Source organism: Lissotriton vulgaris, chromosome 5, assembly GCF_964263255.1.
Source record: "Lissotriton vulgaris chromosome 5, aLisVul1.2, whole genome shotgun sequence".
Lineage (NCBI taxonomy): Eukaryota > Metazoa > Chordata > Amphibia > Caudata > Salamandridae > Lissotriton > Lissotriton vulgaris.
This window is the reverse complement of record NC_141693.1, coordinates 471,616,267-471,633,979: the sequence shown is the minus strand read 5'-3', so window position 1 is coordinate 471,633,979 and position 17,713 is coordinate 471,616,267. Positions and strand designations below refer to the sequence as shown.

At 48.0% G+C, this 17,713-nt stretch overlaps 1 protein-coding gene across 2 annotated transcripts in view; it reads left to right on the top strand.

Moving 5' to 3' along the window:
* Nucleotides 1-17,713, top strand: part of FBXO42 (F-box protein 42) — a 278,393-nt gene that overhangs the window by 63,679 nt on the left and 197,001 nt on the right. For both annotated transcript variants that reach the window (XM_086921916.1, XM_086921915.1), the window contains exon 3: nt 81-197. In XM_086921916.1, coding sequence (XP_086778042.1) covers nt 81-197 — 117 coding nt within the window. The remainder of the gene's footprint in view (nt 1-80; nt 198-17,713) is intronic.

Here is a 17,713-nt window from a genome sequence, read left to right as displayed (position 1 = left end):
GAGCAGTGTAGAGCACTGTTTGCTTAGTTTGTGCCCATCCGTTCTTGTCCACTCATTTTACTCTTTTTTTTTTTCCCTAGGTGTAGCACATCAGTGCTATCATGGCTTCATCAAGGCGGTTCAGGAGGGGAACATACAGTGGGAAAGTCGAACCTATCCATACCCTGGAACACCTATCACTCAGCGATTCTCTCATAGTGAGTAGTGCTGCTAAGCTTGGGCAGCTGTCTCTTCTCTTCTTGTTCTGCTGTAGGGCTAGATCATGTTAACTAATTGTGATCAGTTTGATTCTTCAATGGGCATGGCAAGTATGACATGCATTTTCCTGGGTCTTGAGGGTGAAGTTTAGGGAAATCTGTGGAGTGATCACATGAAATTGTCTCCTGGTAGAATATATCGTTGTAATTCGTGAATCTTTCAATGCAAGCAAAGTGAATGCATCTTTGCACACTTAATGAGTTATGCTGGTATATTTTGAAGATTAGATGTGTTATCCAGAATTGTGGTAGATGGGAGTTTTTACCTGTGAGTCTGTGTAACCGATCTGGTCAGACACCTAAGAGCAATATTATGGCTCTAGCGGATTACGCTAGAGTTTTGAAATACGTCGCTTAAGAGCAACTGAGTGTGTATTAACCAGCGCGCTTTTAAACTTATCCTCTCATATTGTTTTAATCTTGTTTAATATTCATTATTGTACCTTGCTTTTAATTTCGATATTACTAGAGCAGCACTTACTTGCACGATAATTGTGACCCTCAGCGCGGTTTTCGCGGGTCCTCAGGCAGCTTTACCGGATCGCCGCCATCTTGGGGTTAGTTAGGAACGTTGTACTGGCGCCATATTTGTGAGCGCTTTAGTGATCTTCACGGTAGGCGCGGCACCTATTTAAGACGAGTGCTTTTGTCAGTCCGGTCCTGGACAAAGGTTTGTGCGCCTTAAGCGGATTACGCTAGAGTTTTGAAATACGTCGCTTAAGAGCAACTGAGTGTGTATTAACCAGGACCCTTTTAAACTTATACTCTCATATTGTTTTAATCTTGTTTAATTTTCATTATTGTACCTTGCTTTTAATTTCGATATTACTAGAGCAGCACTTACTTGCACGATAATTGTGACCCTCACCGCGGTTTTCGCGGGTCCTCGGGCAGCTTTACCAGATCGCCACCATCTTGGGGGTAGTTAGGGACGTTGTGCTGGCGCCATATTTGTGAGCGCTTTAGTGATCTTCACGGTAAGCGCGGCCCCTATTTAAAGCTAGCAAGGAGACGCGCAGCGCCGTCACCGCGCCGGAGTCAAGCCAGAGTCCAGCCCGTCTGTGCCAGACGTGCCTAGGGCCAGAAACTCTGCCCAAAAATCCTGCTATAAGGATGACATACTCTCGGGATGATCTTATGGCATTTCGCCCTTTGCAACCGCTGGCCGTAAACCTGCCTACAAAGGATTTCGCCCGCTATCTGCCAAGACACTCGTTAGAAGTTAAGTTCCTTATACAAGATTTGGACTTCCTGTTCCTGACGGAAACTTGGATCACTTCTAGTTCTGACCCGGATATCGTGCAAGCCCTCCCCCCCGGCTTTCTTATGTACCTTCTGGATAGACCTGTAGGGCGAGGGGGTGGCATTGCTATTCTATACAGGGACACTTATGTGTGCAGGGCTCAGAATGGTTTAGTGTCGGACTGTGAGAGCTGCCACTTCTCCATGCGGAAATCCCCTATGGTATCGGTGTCAGGTATACTGATTTACCGTTCTCCGGGCTGCGTGGGTAATTTTGTTAGCTCCCTTATGGAAACAGTTACTACCCTGGCCTCTTCTACGACTAAATTTTATAGTGATGGGAGATTTTAATCTCCATTTTAATGACCCAGCGGATTTAGTAGCTCGAGACCTACAGGGCGATCTGAAAGCATGTGAGCTGTTCTTAATTAACGCGGGGGCTACGCACGATAAGGGACACTTACTTGATCCAATCTTTTCTAACATTCCCCGCTTTATGGCTAGGCCTGCGTATCCCCCTCCTGTGGTCAGACCACTTTCTGGTTTCGGCAACTTGGCAAATAGACCCATCGCCCACATCTAGCCATCAGGCCTATTTGGTGGATAGAGCATGGTCTAGGTTATCGATCAATGACTGGATTTCCAAATTGGATGGCACGTGCCCTCCCCCTGATTCAAACCCGGTAAAGGGGGACGCAAATTTCGATCAGTGGTTGACCACTTCTCTTGATGCCATAATCCCGAAAAAGAGAGTGCCAAAGAGGGAGAAAAGAATTGGCTCTGCCCGTGGTATACTCTCGAGCTACGTACCCTTAGGAAGGGATGTAAGAAGCTGGAGAGGATGTGGAGAAGGGAATGGGAGGTAGCCAGGCGAGAGGAATACCGCTCTGCAATGAGGGGTTATAAATCCGCTCTTCGTCATTCTAAAGCCCAATTCTTTGAGGAGAGCATAAGATCTGCCTCCAACTTTTCCAGGGAGACTTAAGTTGTAAAGGAACTTCTTAAAGTTCCTGAGCCCGTGGTAACACATAACAACCAGAAGTGTAAGGAGCTGGCAGACTACTTCCACATGAAAATTGAGAAGATTTTAAGCACCTTGCCCCAGTCTCCGTCGCTTCAGCCTGGCCATAAAATGGACACAGTAAAACAGCCAAGAGGAGCATCTACCCATTTAGATACTTTTGGCCCAGTATCAGTGGCTGAAGTCCTTAAGGCTTTGGGCTCTATGAAAAGTGGCTCCCCTAGGGATCCGGTCCCTATGAAGTTCCTGAAACAGTTAGCAACTTCTATTGCGGTTCATGTTACCGACTTAATGAACGCATCATTTGCCCATGGCTTGGTGCCACCGAGCTGGAAAACAGCAGTGGTAAAGGCGCTTTTAAAGAAGCCAAGTCTGGATCCTTCGGACTTGGCAAACTTCAGGCCCATCTCCCTGCTGCCGGGACTCGGTAAAATTGCGGAAAGGTTAGTGAATCAACGACTGTCAGGTTTCCTTGAGACTAATGGCCTGCTTCGAGATTCACAAACCGGATTCCGGCCAGGCCAGGCCACCGACACCGCCCTTCTGGCAGTCGTGGATGAAGCCAGAAGCATTTTGGATTCAGGAGAGTCAGTGGCAGTGATCCTCCTGGACCTCTGTGCGGCTTTCGACACTGTGAACCATCAGGTGTTGATTCAGCGACTGTCCGATGTTGGTGTGTCAGGGGTCGCTCTGAAATGGCTTAGGTCATTTCTCAGCGGCCGGACATACAAGGTCTGGGAAGGGAGTGATCGGTCAACATCTATCCCCCTCCAGTGTGGGGTGCCACAGGGCTCTTCCCTCAGCCCTACATTTTTTAATGTATATATGGCTCCCCTGGAGGATGCTGTGGCCCCATTTGACATTAAAATAGTCAGTTATGCGGATGACACGCAGTTGGTGGTCACCTTATCCCAACTGGTGGAGAACCCCGATCTACTGCACTCCTGCCTGTCGGAAGTCTACTCCTGGATGTGCGAGTCATCTCTTAAGTTGAATGGCTCGAAGACAGAAATAATGTTGTTAGGGAGTAAGACCCCTTCGCTCCCTGTGACCAGCTGGCCTAGCTGTATGGGAGAGCTCCCGAGCTCGAAAGAGGAGATCAAGAGTTTAGGGGTCTGGCTAGAGCAAGACCTGTCGTTTAGGACCCAGGCGAAAAAAACGGCAGGAGTCTGTTATGCCCTCCTCCGGTCAGCCCGCAAAATTCTCCCTCTTCTTTCTTTAACATCAAGGAAGTTGCTTATTCAGGGGCTAATTACATCGAGACTAGATTATAGTAATGCTTTTTTCTGGGTGCCCCTGAAGCAACATTTAATAAACTCCAGCAGGTTCAAGATAAGGCTGCTCATGGGCGTCCCTAGGATGCAGTCAGCTAAACCGGCCTTAAAGGCCCTGCATTGGCTCCCGGTGCGGGAAAAGGTCAAATTTAAGGCTCTCTGTACTGCTCACAAAATCCTTCAGGGGAAGGGCCCTCCCATACTGAAGAACTTAGCGGTGCCTATAAAGCCAATAGAACATTGCGCTCTGATCAGAAACATCTTCTCCAAATCCCCAGAGTAAAAAGGGGCCCGTACTGGTGGGAGAAAATTCTCGGTCAACACAGCCATGCTGTGGAACGCGCTCCCTTTTACTGTGCGGTTTTGGAAATGCCTCAAAACTTATCTGTTTCCTTCTTGATTGCACTGAACTGGCCTTTGGTTAACTATTGGCGTCTGGACAATCGCTGGGATGCCCGAGGGTAACTGCGCGCTATATAAAACTTTAAATAATAATAAATAACTGTGTGGCAAATAAAGCCAGGAGTATAGGTAAAACAGGATACTTTAATTCTCAAGGTAGTTTTCACAGCTTGCAGAGAAAGTAGGTATGAAGGAAGCCCTACCTGATGCTCAGCCCACGCACTCCAACTGACATACACTCAACCACCACACGTCAGTATTCTAATTACTTCAGTCAATGGCTGAGTATCAGAGGACATAATAGAGGAGAATGCATGGCATAGAAACTGTTATGCTGTTCCTATTGGATGAGTGAGAAGAGGGTATCTAAGCCAACCCAACCAGAGTGGTTCAATGTTGGGAATCCATTTATTGGATTATAATGCCCTCACACTCCCAGTAGGGTGTCATGCTTAATCATTGGGCTGCTCCTCGTCAGGTCGGTGGTGCAATACCTGACGGGCTCCCTATAGTGGGGGCACTTTAGCGGAGATCTTTTTCCAACATCCATAAGGTGAAGTGGGGGTGAGGGGCCAAGTATGTGTAGATGAATGTTTTGAGTGAATATAAAATATGTTTGGGAGTACCAGCGACAACTTTAATTCAATGGGTCTCCTACCCTAAGTAAAAGCAATTAATAAGGCATTAGGCTAAGCTTATTTCTGAGGTTAAGCATATTTATTGCTGACAGGTCAACATGTTTCTCGCCAAGTGTATAGTCTACGAGCAATTAGGACCAGAAAAGAAATCGATCTACAACTTAACATGATGACGTGGATGCATACTCACATCAACCATACAACTAACTAGTTGAGTACCTGGTAGTACTGGAACTACCTGTGAAGGGAGAAAATGTGACACAAGGTTAAATCAATACAATTGCAAGTGTGTGTGTATCTTCTCGTTTCTCTTCTGAAGCTGACTCTCAAGATTCAGTGGTGAACATGAATTAAAATCAAATAAAAACTGTTAAAATTAGTGCCATACGGTGAGTGCACAAGGTGAACTAGCGTGAACTTCAGCCTTTGTGGCATACAACAAAGTGGCAGAGAAACTCTGGGTACTCACCCAATGGTTAAGACTAAGCAGGCTTCAACAGTACCGGGTAGGTCGTACACGAGGAGTTCTCATGCTTGTGAGTAGGGAAAAATAAATATTTGCATTGGTCACATGCCTTTCACGTACTGTGCAGTAATGACCATTTTCTTAGCATCACTGACCTACTCATTATCAACCCTTCATTGCAGTGAGTTAGCTGCGACTAATACCACTCCTCATTAATATTTTCTCAGACAATATAAACTTGTCATAGTATGAGAGCAAGTTAGCATGGGTCATGCTCCCGCTTCTTAAATGTGCGTGTGAACATGTTGCCATCGCATATATCACCACATCTCCTCACATTCAACTATATAAACTTCTCATGTTCGGTGGACGGGGAGCGGGAGGCGTGGTGAAATGTTTCCAGCTATGATCCAATTGCTGTTTGAATAACCCAAAGAAGTATGCGGTAAAGAATCCAAAGTGCACTGCGCGAGGCATATAGGCATATTATCACTTCCTATAACATCAAACCCTTGCCAAATGTGCGATGGTCAGGATGGGGGTGCACTGCTACTGACGTTCACTAGTTGGTCAGTGTAGTGCCACACTTGTAACGATAAAACAACAAATTTCCCAAGCACGGGTAAAGGAATCCAAAGTGTGGGTCGTGGTTGGGATGGGGGCGCTTCGCTGCTGAGGTTCACTATGTGGTCATAATGCTCGTGAAGTTTAAAACAGCAAAGTTCCATGAGCGCGGGTAAAGGAATCTAAAGCGCAGGGATTTGTTTGTAATGTAGGTACTCATGTGTGTGCAAGTAGCACGCTGTCTCAAGACCTACCCACTCCTACCGGGTAGGAGTGGGTAGAGGGTAGAGGGATCTGTTACCACGTTGTTTTTATCAGTGCGGCTCGGCGCTTCCGGGGGCAGGAATTGCCTGGTTTTGGACGCTAATGCGCGCATGTTTGTTCTCAGTAGTCGGCCATGTTGGGGAGGTGTTTTCTACCGGAGGTGCAGATAAGTGGCTATACTGGATGGATATGCATTTGGGAAGGTTACATCGTGTAACGCCAATGTTATAAAGTAAATGTACGGCACTATTTGCGCATTACATGAAAAGGATCTCCAAAATTTTTGCAAACTGCCATGGGTGCGTCTCATTGCGCTGCCATCATACTTTGCGATCCCTTAAGGGACTCGGTGATGCTACTATATAGACACTTTGTTATTGTTAAATGGTGTGTGCATTACACGATTCGCATTACCAGTTGGTAAAGAGAATGCCCGAATTACTGACACTTGTGTATCCATCAACTTGTGGTGAAAATCTGTCAGACCCTCAACGTACTCAAAGGTATAACTTCATTTAATCCTTGGGTATGTGGAGATGCCTCACACTGATCTCTGGTCGAGTGCTAACACTCGATTTATCCACTCTAAAGCTTTGAGATGGATCACACCTCCATATGTTTAGTTGATTGGACTGTTTACATCTTGCATTTGTGCTATTTAATATTTGTTAGTCATTTAAATGTTTAGTTCTTGCCTCCTGCCGTTTGATACATTACATCTAATGCTCTTAGATCTCTGTAGATAGGTATGCAGTGCTTTACAAAACCACAAAGTAAAATAACTTTCAAAGTGACTATGAAATATAGTGGTTTCTTTTTCCAGAGCCATTTTGAAAGCTCTGATTAGGGGGGTACTGTTTGTTCCCACTAACAGAATAAAAATCGAGAATTGTTGCATGACTGAGGGACCACCGAGAATATGGTTAAAATTGTATGATTTTCACACTCATGACAGGCGCCTTTGATCAAGTACACCTGTACTGACCAGGAACAATTTGGTGCAGCTAATTTGCTTTAAACAAGACTGAAGGGCATTAAACTGCACATTTCCTTCCTGGATAACATTTTGAAAAATCCTAAGAGAACCGCTCTGTGTCCTTAATTTATGCTTCTAATGTCAGATAACCCTTTCTTCTCTCTACTTCCCTCTGAACTCTACAATATTTAAAGTTTCTAGACTGCTAGATTATGGCAAATGGATTCCAGTGATTGTGCAAGTTCCACTCATGCAGAACGGAGCATGCACAGGTGACTTCTGAGTATCCTTTTAATTGTGCAAAGGCAATAGGACTGCCTTAGCTATGCAAGTTTAACTCTGTTCACTACTGAAAGCTTGGATCACGTCTAATTTGTAGTGGGGGGCGCATCAGTTCATTTACTCCTCTGTGCCCTCTCACTTGCCTCAAAGCCTTATATACTTTTGAGACAGTCAGCCTAAGTGAACATTTCAGGCTCTCCCCGGACAGTTTTTTTAAGAGCAGCGTGGGTATCCTTTTTCGGTCTGAAATTAGCCGAGGCAATTTTATTTTAATAAAATTACATGTTTATTAAAATGTAGTTAAAGGAGCCTTCAGCTAGCCTCTTAATTGATTGATCTATTATTGTCATTCACTTTTTAGGTCTCGCCTGTCGATGCGCATGCGCATCGAGCAAGGCGAGAGTATTGGCACTTATCCGCTCTTTATCCACACTGCAAGGAATCGTGGCGATTCCTTGCAGTGCACGAGAAATTTAAGCTCAATGCGCATGCGCATTGAGCTTAAATGCGCGTGCACATGCCCCCAGCCGCCTACTCTCTCTCACAGCCTCCCCCAGCTCCGCCCCCTCACTACTTGATTGCACGGCCGCTAGGCCGTGCCTCCCCTACTCTCCTCCCCTCCCCTGCCTGCCTGCCGCTAGGCTGTGCCTCCCCTACTCTCCTCCCCCCTCCTCCTTCTGTATTCATAATTTTGCCATGACTGAAATATAGAGGTGAGGAAGTTTTTTTTTTTTTTTTTAAACAAAATGAGTTTAGTAATGATTATACCCCCAAAATGTTAATTTCACTGTAACGCCCTCATGCTACTCTGCATTTGATTTGTACGGCTGACTCCATTTGCTGCGTTCATTGGCTACGTTCCTTTTCCACTAGACTTGCTGCACGTCTGAATTTCGGAGACCTCTGATTGACGTCGAGGGAGCTCGAATGACAAGTCTCGCGAAAGACTTTTGCTGGCGTGACCTCAATCAGTCCATTCCCCCTTAATTCCTCCCAAAACTATCATGCATTTGATCTTCATAAGTGTGAGGAGGTGGCCTGATATGCAGTGGTCACTATTCTAGTGCCCACTATGTATCAGTCCAGCAACCCTTATTGATGATTGGTTGTAAGTCAACCTTATAGACCAGCTATCCTAGTAGCATGGATACGAGCAGTCTAAGGCTAAAGACTCGAGAGGGCGTGTTAAGCCAGCTGTTTACCACACATATACCCCTTGAATACCCAGTGAAAGGACACCACACAAGTGTTATGAAAATAAACAGTTATTTATTTAAAGATCACAACAGCCCTGTACTCTTTATGAGGACAGGGTACTAAGCACAAACCAAAACTCTTACAAAAATACTTAAGTTAGCACAGTATATACAAATGCCCGAGGGGCACGGAAAACCATATACTCTGAAAGTGGAATGCGAAATTCCTAGCAGGTAAGTACAGTACTAATAGCTTTTGGAATCGCTAGGACTTGACTAGGGAATCGTTAGATTACTTCTAGGAGGCCTAGGGGACTCGGGTGCAGTGTGTGCACTCTCACGCGAGATGCGGGACAAAAGTCTATGGTAGCTAGGAAATAGAAAGTTAGTGTTCTCGGGCGAACCCGACCTGGTAGGGAGAAAACGAAAGTAGATTCTGACCCTTGGATAGTGAGGCTATGCTGGGGCACCGAAATGCCGAAGTTACCTAGCCCAGGGGCTGCAGCTGCATAGGTCTGAAAAGACGTCGGGAATCCTCGTAGACGGACCAGGAGCCGGAAGAAAAGATGCTGGCCGGTGACCAGTGAAGAAAGTTCAGTTGGATCCAAGCCTGGATCTCGAAGATGGATGACACCTGAAAGCAGAGGGGACCAAGTTCGAGACTACTAGCCAGTAGTCAGTGGGCACCAGGAGGGCACCGGATGGTAGCCACCTCGACAAGGTGAGTGGGTGACGCTTGACTCGAAGATCTCACGGACCAGGAGGCGTTGTCGGCGACCAGGATGGAGGATCGAGCTGTCCCACGAAGATAGAAGCTGTCGGCGTCGCTGGACCCAGGATTGGGCAACAAAGCCTTGGCAAATTCAAGCCCACGCGGTGGACCTAAAATGGCGTCTGGAGTGGACCAGGAGGGTCCGGGGTGCCTCTCTTGAAGAAGGAAGCAAGGGCCAGCCTGGAGCAACCAGACCAGCAGAAGAGTTGTCGTCGGGCGTCGTTCAGAAGGCCACAAGCCAGCCGGCTAGTAGCCAAACAACGCGGTGCACAGCAAACAGCAGAAGGGCCCCACGCCGATCGTGGAGATGCAGGGAGGCTGATCTTGGGTGCTGGAGCTGCGCAGGGTTGGGGCTTCTCGGACCCCAAAGCACTCACCAGTGGAAGACTCGGTGGGCTTGCAATAAAGATGTCGTGCAGTCTTGGCGATCGTCGGTCCCTTGAGGTCTCGTCGCACTCACGGTTCTCAGCTTGGCTGTAGAGGTGAGTAGAGGTCAGAGGTGCCAGGGAAGCCGGGTCTCGTCGTGCTGGGTCGTCGGATTCGTGATGAGGGACTTGCAGCAGACCGCAGTGTTCTTTAGGATGGTGCCTGCGGATGCAGGGTGACTACTCCTTAGCCACAAGGGAGAATCTTGAAGAAGAAATCGTGAAGTCCTTTCGAAGAAAGTGGTATCTTGATTCCAAAGATGATCTAATTTTAACAGGGGGCCCGCTCCCATCTTTATACTAAAAAAGGGGGCTGACCCGGTGACTAGGTCCTGCCTATGGGTGGGACTAGGTGGGGGGTGGTTACACCCCTCAGCCATGCCGGACTTCCCCAGGCCAGGGGCTGGTGTGCCCCTGGAACTGGTTCAGACCGGCCTATGCGTAGTGAGCACCGGGGTGCCACTCAGCAGTCACCTTCCTGTAAAGCCCTGCCTACCCAGGATACACAAAACCATGTCTGGGACGGTGCTAGCACCGCCCCTGACAGGAAACCCTTTGTCCAGGCTCCCCTCACTGGAAGGACTCCCAGCTGCAGGGGGTCAGACTCGTGTCTGTGGTGGCAGCATCCATTTTGTGGAGCTGAGGCTTCAGTTAACTTTAACCGGGGTTCACAGTTACATACATGTCGTGTCCCTCTAGAAGGGTGGAATGCTAACCCCGTCGCCAGAATTGGCGAGGGGTTAGTATTCCAATTCGTATGACACCTTACTCGACATGTTTTGATAAAGCAATACCAAAGATAGCATTTAACCGCGAGGATTATAATGCACTTAAGAGTATATGGTATGCGATATCATGGAACAGCTATTAGGACTTGATTCCGCAAGCTGCAGACAGGCTCAGCTCATGCCAGAGCACCATCTCACACGATTCCAAGCACTCTGCCTTCAGGATTGTCAAGGCCTGCCATAGGAGTGACTGATAGGAATCTGTGTGTCCATTTTAGGGTTAGGTATAGGTATACTACACCTACAGCAAAGGGTGATTACACGACTTTGCCCCAGCTGTCATGCAGCCAGTTGTGTCAAATTTAGGAGGCCAGCCAGGGGTGGCACAATACGTGCTGCAGCCCCTGGCAGCCCTGGGTACACCTATGCCCTGAGTTACAGGGTCTGATAAGGTGGCCCAGTACCAATTGGTAGATGCACCTAGGGTACATGAGGTAATTTAGAAAGAGAACAGCCAGGCTGTGGGTCTGATTGGCAGGCCCACAGCCAGAGAAAGTCGTAAACCAGTGAAACAAAAGCAAAAAATCTGGGTGATCATAGGATTGCAGACCCTACTCTCCTACATGACCCCCCCCCAAACTTTGGGACAATAAGCTAACCTTGACCAGGTGAGTCTTCTTGTTCTAAGTGGAAATATCTGGAGAGCCCATCGGCATTGCCATGATCAGTACCAGGTCTATGTTCCACTGTAAAGTCCATCCCCTGTAGGGAAATGGACCACCTAAGCAGTTTGGGGTTTTCACCCTTCATCTGATTTAGCCACAAGAGGGGCTTATGGTCGGTCTGAATCTTGAAGTGAGTGCCAAACAAGTATGGCCTCAGCTTCTTCAGGGCCCAAACCACAGCAAAGGCCTCCCTCTCAATAGCTGACCAATTCTTCTCTCTGGGGGTCAGCCTTCTGCTTATAAAAGCAATGGGCTGATCCTGACCATCAAAATTCAGTTGAGAAAGAACAGCTCCCACACCCAACTCAGAAGCATCTGTTTGGACAATGAATGGTTTGGAGTAGTCTGGACTCTTAAGGATAGGTGCTGTGCACATGGCCTGCTTTAGGTCATCGAATGCTTTTTGACAGCCTGCTGTCCACTGAACCTTTTTTGGCATTTTCTTACTTGTCAGTTCATTTAATGGTGTCACAATGGAACCATAGTTCCTGACAAACTTTCTGTAGTATCCAGTCAGGCCCAAGAAAGCTCGAACCTGAGTCTGGGTGGTTGGAGGAGCCCAGTCCCTGATTGACTGTATTTTGCTCTCCAGTGGCTGAACCTGGCCCCCACCTACAAGGTGGCCCAGGTATACAACCTGTGTCTGCCCTATCTGGCACTTGGTGGCCTTGATAGTGAGGCCTGCTGCTTGCAGAGCCTCTAACACTTTCCTCAGGTGGACCAGGTGATCCTCCCAGGTGGAGCTAAAGACAGCAATATCATCTAGATATGCTGCACAGAAGCCATCCAGCCCAGTAAGGACTTGATTCACCAACCTTTGGAAGGTGGCAGGTGCATTTTTCAGACCAAAGGGCATTACCACAAATTGATAATGCCCACCAGGGGTTGAAAATGCTGTTTTGGGTTTGGCATCCTCAGCTAACCTGATTTGCCAATACCCAGCTGTTAAGTCAAATGTACTTAAGTAGTTGGCAGAAGCCAATCTATCTATAAGTTCATCTGCCCTTGGTATTGGATGGGCATCAGTCTTAGTGACTGCATTGAGACCCCTGTAGTCTACGCAAAACCTCATCTCTCTCTTACCATCTTGGGTGTGAGGCTTTGGCACTAGAACTACTGGACTAGCCCAAGGGCTATCTGAGGGTTCAATGACTCCCAATTCCAACATTTTCTGCACTTCAGTTTTTATGCAGTCTCTAACATGATCAGGCTGCCTGTAGATTTTACTCTTGACTGGCAGGCTGTCACCAGTGTCAACCTCATGGGTACACCAATTGGTCTGACTGGGTGTCAGAGAGAACATATGTCTGAAAGACTGAAGAACCTGTTTACAGTCTTTCTGCTGATGTTCAGAGAGGCTGCCACAAAAGACAACACCATCTACTGACCCATCATCAGGATTCTGAGTGAGCAGGTCGGGGAGAGGGTCACTCTCTTCCTCCTGTCCCTCATCTATGGCCATGAGCAAGCTCATGTCCTTCCTGTCGACATATGCTTTGAGCCTGTTGACATGGAGTACCCTGTGGGGACTCCTGGGAGTTCCAAGGTCCACCAGGTAGGTGACCTCTCCCTTTTGCTCAAGAATTGTGTGGGGCCCAGACCATTTGTCTTTGAGTGCTGCTGGGGCCACTGGCTCCAACACCCACACTTTCTGTCCAGGCTGATAAACAGTCAGGACAGCCTTTTGGTCATGCCAAGCTTTTTGAAGTTCTTGACTGGCCTTAAGGTTTTCTGATGCCTTCTCCATATACTCAGCCATCCTGGAGCGGAGACCAAGTACATAGTCCATTATGTTGGTTGCAGGCTTTTTGAGAGGTCTCTCCCATCCTTCCTTCACCAAACACAAGGGGCCTCTCACAGGATGCCCATACAAAAGTTCAAAAGGGCTGTAGCCAACCCCCTTTTGTGGGACCTCTCTGTAAGCAAACAGAAGGCAGGGCATCAGGACATCCCATCTACGCCTGAGTGTTTCAGGTAGTCCATGAATCATCCCTTTTAGGGTCCTGTTGAACCTTTCAACAAGCCCATTGCATTGTGGGTGATAGGGTGTAGTGAATTTGTAATTGACACCACACTCCTTCCACATAGCAGTTAAATAGCTTGACATGAAGTTTGCACCTCTGTCAGAGACAACCTCCTTAGGGAAGCCCACTCTGGAGAACACTCCAACTAGGGCCCTTGCCACCACAGGGGCTGTGGTGGTCCTAAGTGGAATAGCTTCAGGATACCTGGTGGCATGATCCACTACCACCAGTATAAACTTGTGCCCTGATGCTGTCTGGGGTTCCATTGGACCAACAATGTCAATCCCCACTCTTTCAAAGGGCACCCCCACCACAGGCATTGGTATAAGGGGGGCCTTTGTTGTGCCACCTGACTTACCACTGGCTTGGCAAGTGACACAGGAGCGACAAAACTCCTTGGTATCCTCATTCATGTGAGGCCAGTGAAAGTGTGAGACAAGCCTGTCCCAAGTCTTTGTCTGGCCTAAGTGTCCTGCTAAGGGAATCTCATGGGCCAAGGTAAGTAGAAAACCTCTCTGAGACAAGGGTACAACCAGCCTCCTGGTCATGCCAGGCTTGGGGTCTCTTGACTCAGTGTACAGGAGTCCATCTTCCCAGTATACCTTGTGGGTACCTGTGGCGTTCCCAGCAGCCTCAGCAGCAGCCTGCTGTCTGAGGGGTTCAAGAGAAGGGCAGCCTAACTGGTCCTTCCCCAGGTCTTCCCTTGAGGGTCCCCCTGAACCCAAGAATTCAACTTGATCAAGTTCAAACTCTCTAGGCTCAGTTTCCCTCAATTCCTGCAGGTCAGCCTCCTCTGAGACTTGATCCACAACCTGGGGCAAGGGGGAAGGCACAGCCTTAACCCTACTGCTCTTTTTCTTGGAAGGTGTCTGGTCCATTGTTCCAGGATCCAGCACCTGTTCAGTGGGGCATCTTCTGGCCTGTGACCTAGTCACAGCAAACACATGTGCTGGCAAACCTAACATTTCCAGATGAGTCCTCTGCTCCACTTCTGACCATTGTGATGACTCCAAATCATTGCCCAACAAACAATCCACTGGGAGGTCTGAACTAACTACAACCTTCTTTTGGCCAGTTACCCCTCCCCAGGAGAAAGCTACAATTGCCATACTATGATTGGTAGTGACATTGCTTGCATTGGTCACCAGGAATTCTGTACCTGGCATGATCTGTCCAGGGTCCACAAAGCTAGGTGTCACCATTGTGACACTGGCACAAGTGTCCCTATAGGCCTGAGCCATTTTTCCATTAATAAAAGGTGTCTGTCTGTATTTGCCCAAAGTATTGGGACTTATGTCAGGGGACATATCCACATCCCCTGTACAAACAAGGACAGCCTGAGTGAGTGTACCAACTAAGTTGTCACACCCCTCAGAACCCAGGGTTAACCCTACTAAACCCTTGGGAGGTGCACTACCACTGCTGGCTGTACTAGGGGGCACAGGTGCCTTAGGGGCTGCAGTGGCAGGAGTCTGCCCTCCTCCTTTCTTGGTGCACTCACTAAACCAGTGAGTTTTACTTTTGCAGTATTGGCACCACCTTTTAGATTGGCCTTCTTTCTTCTTTTGGGGAGCCTGACCCCCACCCTCTTTGGGTTGTTGGGGACCTGTCGAAGACTTCTGGTCATTTTGTTCCCCCTTAGAATCTTTACCCTTCTGGTCTGCTTTCTTCTGACCACCTTGATTCTGGCCCTGGTTCTGTTTAACTCTTGTTCTAACCCATCTGTCTGCCTTCTTTCCCAATTCTTGGGGAGAGGTCAGATCTGAGTCAACAAGATGCTGATGCAACAACTGGTTCTGACAATTGTTTAAAATTTGCTCTCTCATCATCAAATTGTACAATCCTTTATAATCAGTAACCTTACTGCCCAGCAACCAGCCCTCAAAAGCCTTAGTGGCACAATCTACAAAGTCAGCCCAATCTTGAGACTGAGTTTTCTGGGTATCCCTGAACAGCACCCTGTACTGCTCAGTGGTTAGGCCAAACCCATCAACCAGTGCATTTTTCAAGACTTGGTAATCATTAGCATCCTCTACCCTTGTGGTGAGGAGCTTGTCTCTTCCTTTACCCTCAAAGGAGAGCCACAAGATAGCGGCCCACTGACTTGGGGGAACACCTTGCACAGTGCAGGCCCTCTCCAAAGCAGTAATCCATTTGTGGATGTCATCCCCTTGTTTAAAGGGGGGCACTATCTTACCAAGGTGTTTTGTATCAAAACTCCTTTCCCTATTGCTAGGTACAATGCTGCCACCAGTGGGGACTGCCCCACTCAATTGTTGCTCTCTAGCAAAGGCAAGCCTTTCTTTGGCCAGGGCAAGTTCTTCCCTTTCAATCCTCAGATTGGCTGCCTTTTCCTTAGCTTCATACATTCTCCTCTGGGGAGATGTCATTCCCCTTTGAGAGGAACGTTGAGAGCCATTGGTATGAAGGGATCTGATAGAGCCTCTTGATAGAGATCTATCTCGTCCATTCCCAATGTTAAGCTGACCTGAGAGTGGCCCCAAGGGTCCCCTAGTGCCCATCTCATGTCTGCTTAAGTTGGACCTGGTTAGTCTGTTGACTTCTACCTGTTCCTTTTCTGCCTCATCCCCTGATACCAAATCATCATCCTCATCATCAGCATCATCTGCTTCCTGAAGAGGATGGTCCTGGGCATCAAAGGGACCCTGTAAGGAGGGCATGTTGCCATCTGAATTAGAAGGGTCTGGGTTACCAGCCCTCCTTGCATCATGAGTCTCTAAGAGACCAATCAGAAAGGCAGTTGTGGGGTTAGACCCCTGCTTAATCTTCCTAGAGGTACACACTTGTCGTAACTCATGGAAGCTAAGCGCAGTATATCTTGAAGGGATGACCTGTGGAGGGTCAACTGACACAAGGGGAACCTCAGTGTTTCCTCCTTTGTCCGACATACTGTTTCTAGTGTGGTGTAAGTGATGCACCTACCTACACTATGTGTTTACCTACTGATCCCTTGCTAAGAGTTGCAGCCAAGGTGTGCTAAGCCTTGAGGAGCTACAACAGCTGGTTCAGTAGAACTCAGAGTATTCTAAGCTTTAGTTATATGTACCTAACAGTACTTATGTGATCTTTCAACAAGATATTCTTAGGATATGTGTGGTAAAACAACAGCAAGCTCAAATCCCAACCGCTGCTCACCAATGTGAGGAGGTGGCCTGATATGCAGTGGTCACTATTCTAGTGCCCACTATGTATCAGTCCAGCAACCCTTATTGATGATTGGTTGTAAGTCAACCTTATAGACCAGCTATCCTAGTAGCATGGATACGAGCAGTCTAAGGCTAAAGACTCGAGAGGGCGTGTTAAGCCAGCTGTTTACCACACATATACCCCTTGAATACCCAGTGAAAGGACACCACACAAGTGTTATGAAAATAAACAGTTATTTATTTAAAGATCACAACAGCCCTGTACTCTTTATGAGGACAGGGTACTAAGCACAAACCAAAACTCTTACAAAAATACTTAAGTTAGCACAGTATATACAAATGCCCGAGGGGCACGGAAAACCATATACTCTGAAAGTGGAATGCGAAATTCCTAGCAGGTAAGTACAGTACTAATAGCTTTTGGAATCGCTAGGACTTGACTAGGGAATCGTTAGATTACTTCTAGGAGGCCTAGGGGACTCGGGTGCAGTGTGTGCACTCTCACGCGAGATGCGGGACAAAAGTCTATGGTAGCTAGGAAATAGAAAGTTAGTGTTCTCGGGCGAACCCGACCTGGTAGGGAGAAAACGAAAGTAGATTCTGACCCTTGGATAGTGAGGCTATGCTGGGGCACCGAAATGCCGAAGTTACCTAGCCCAGGGGCTGCAGCTGCATAGGTCTGAAAAGACGTCGGGAATCCTCGTAGACGGACCAGGAGCCGGAAGAAAAGATGCTGGCCGGTGACCAGTGAAGAAAGTTCAGTTGGATCCAAGCCTGGATCTCGAAGATGGATGACACCTGAAAGCAGAGGGGACCAAGTTCGAGACTACTAGCCAGTAGTCAGTGGGCACCAGGAGGGCACCGGATGGTAGCCACCTCGACAAGGTGAGTGGGTGACGCTTGACTCGAAGATCTCACGGACCAGGAGGCGTTGTCGGCGACCAGGATGGAGGATCGAGCTGTCCCACGAAGATAGAAGCTGTCGGCGTCGCTGGACCCAGGATTGGGCAACAAAGCCTTGGCAAATTCAAGCCCACGCGGTGGACCTAAAATGGCGTCTGGAGTGGACCAGGAGGGTCCGGGGTGCCTCTCTTGAAGAAGGAAGCAAGGGCCAGCCTGGAGCAACCAGACCAGCAGAAGAGTTGTCGTCGGGCGTCGTTCAGAAGGCCACAAGCCAGCCGGCTAGTAGCCAAACAACGCGGTGCACAGCAAACAGCAGAAGGGCCCCACGCCGATCGTGGAGATGCAGGGAGGCTGATCTTGGGTGCTGGAGCTGCGCAGGGTTGGGGC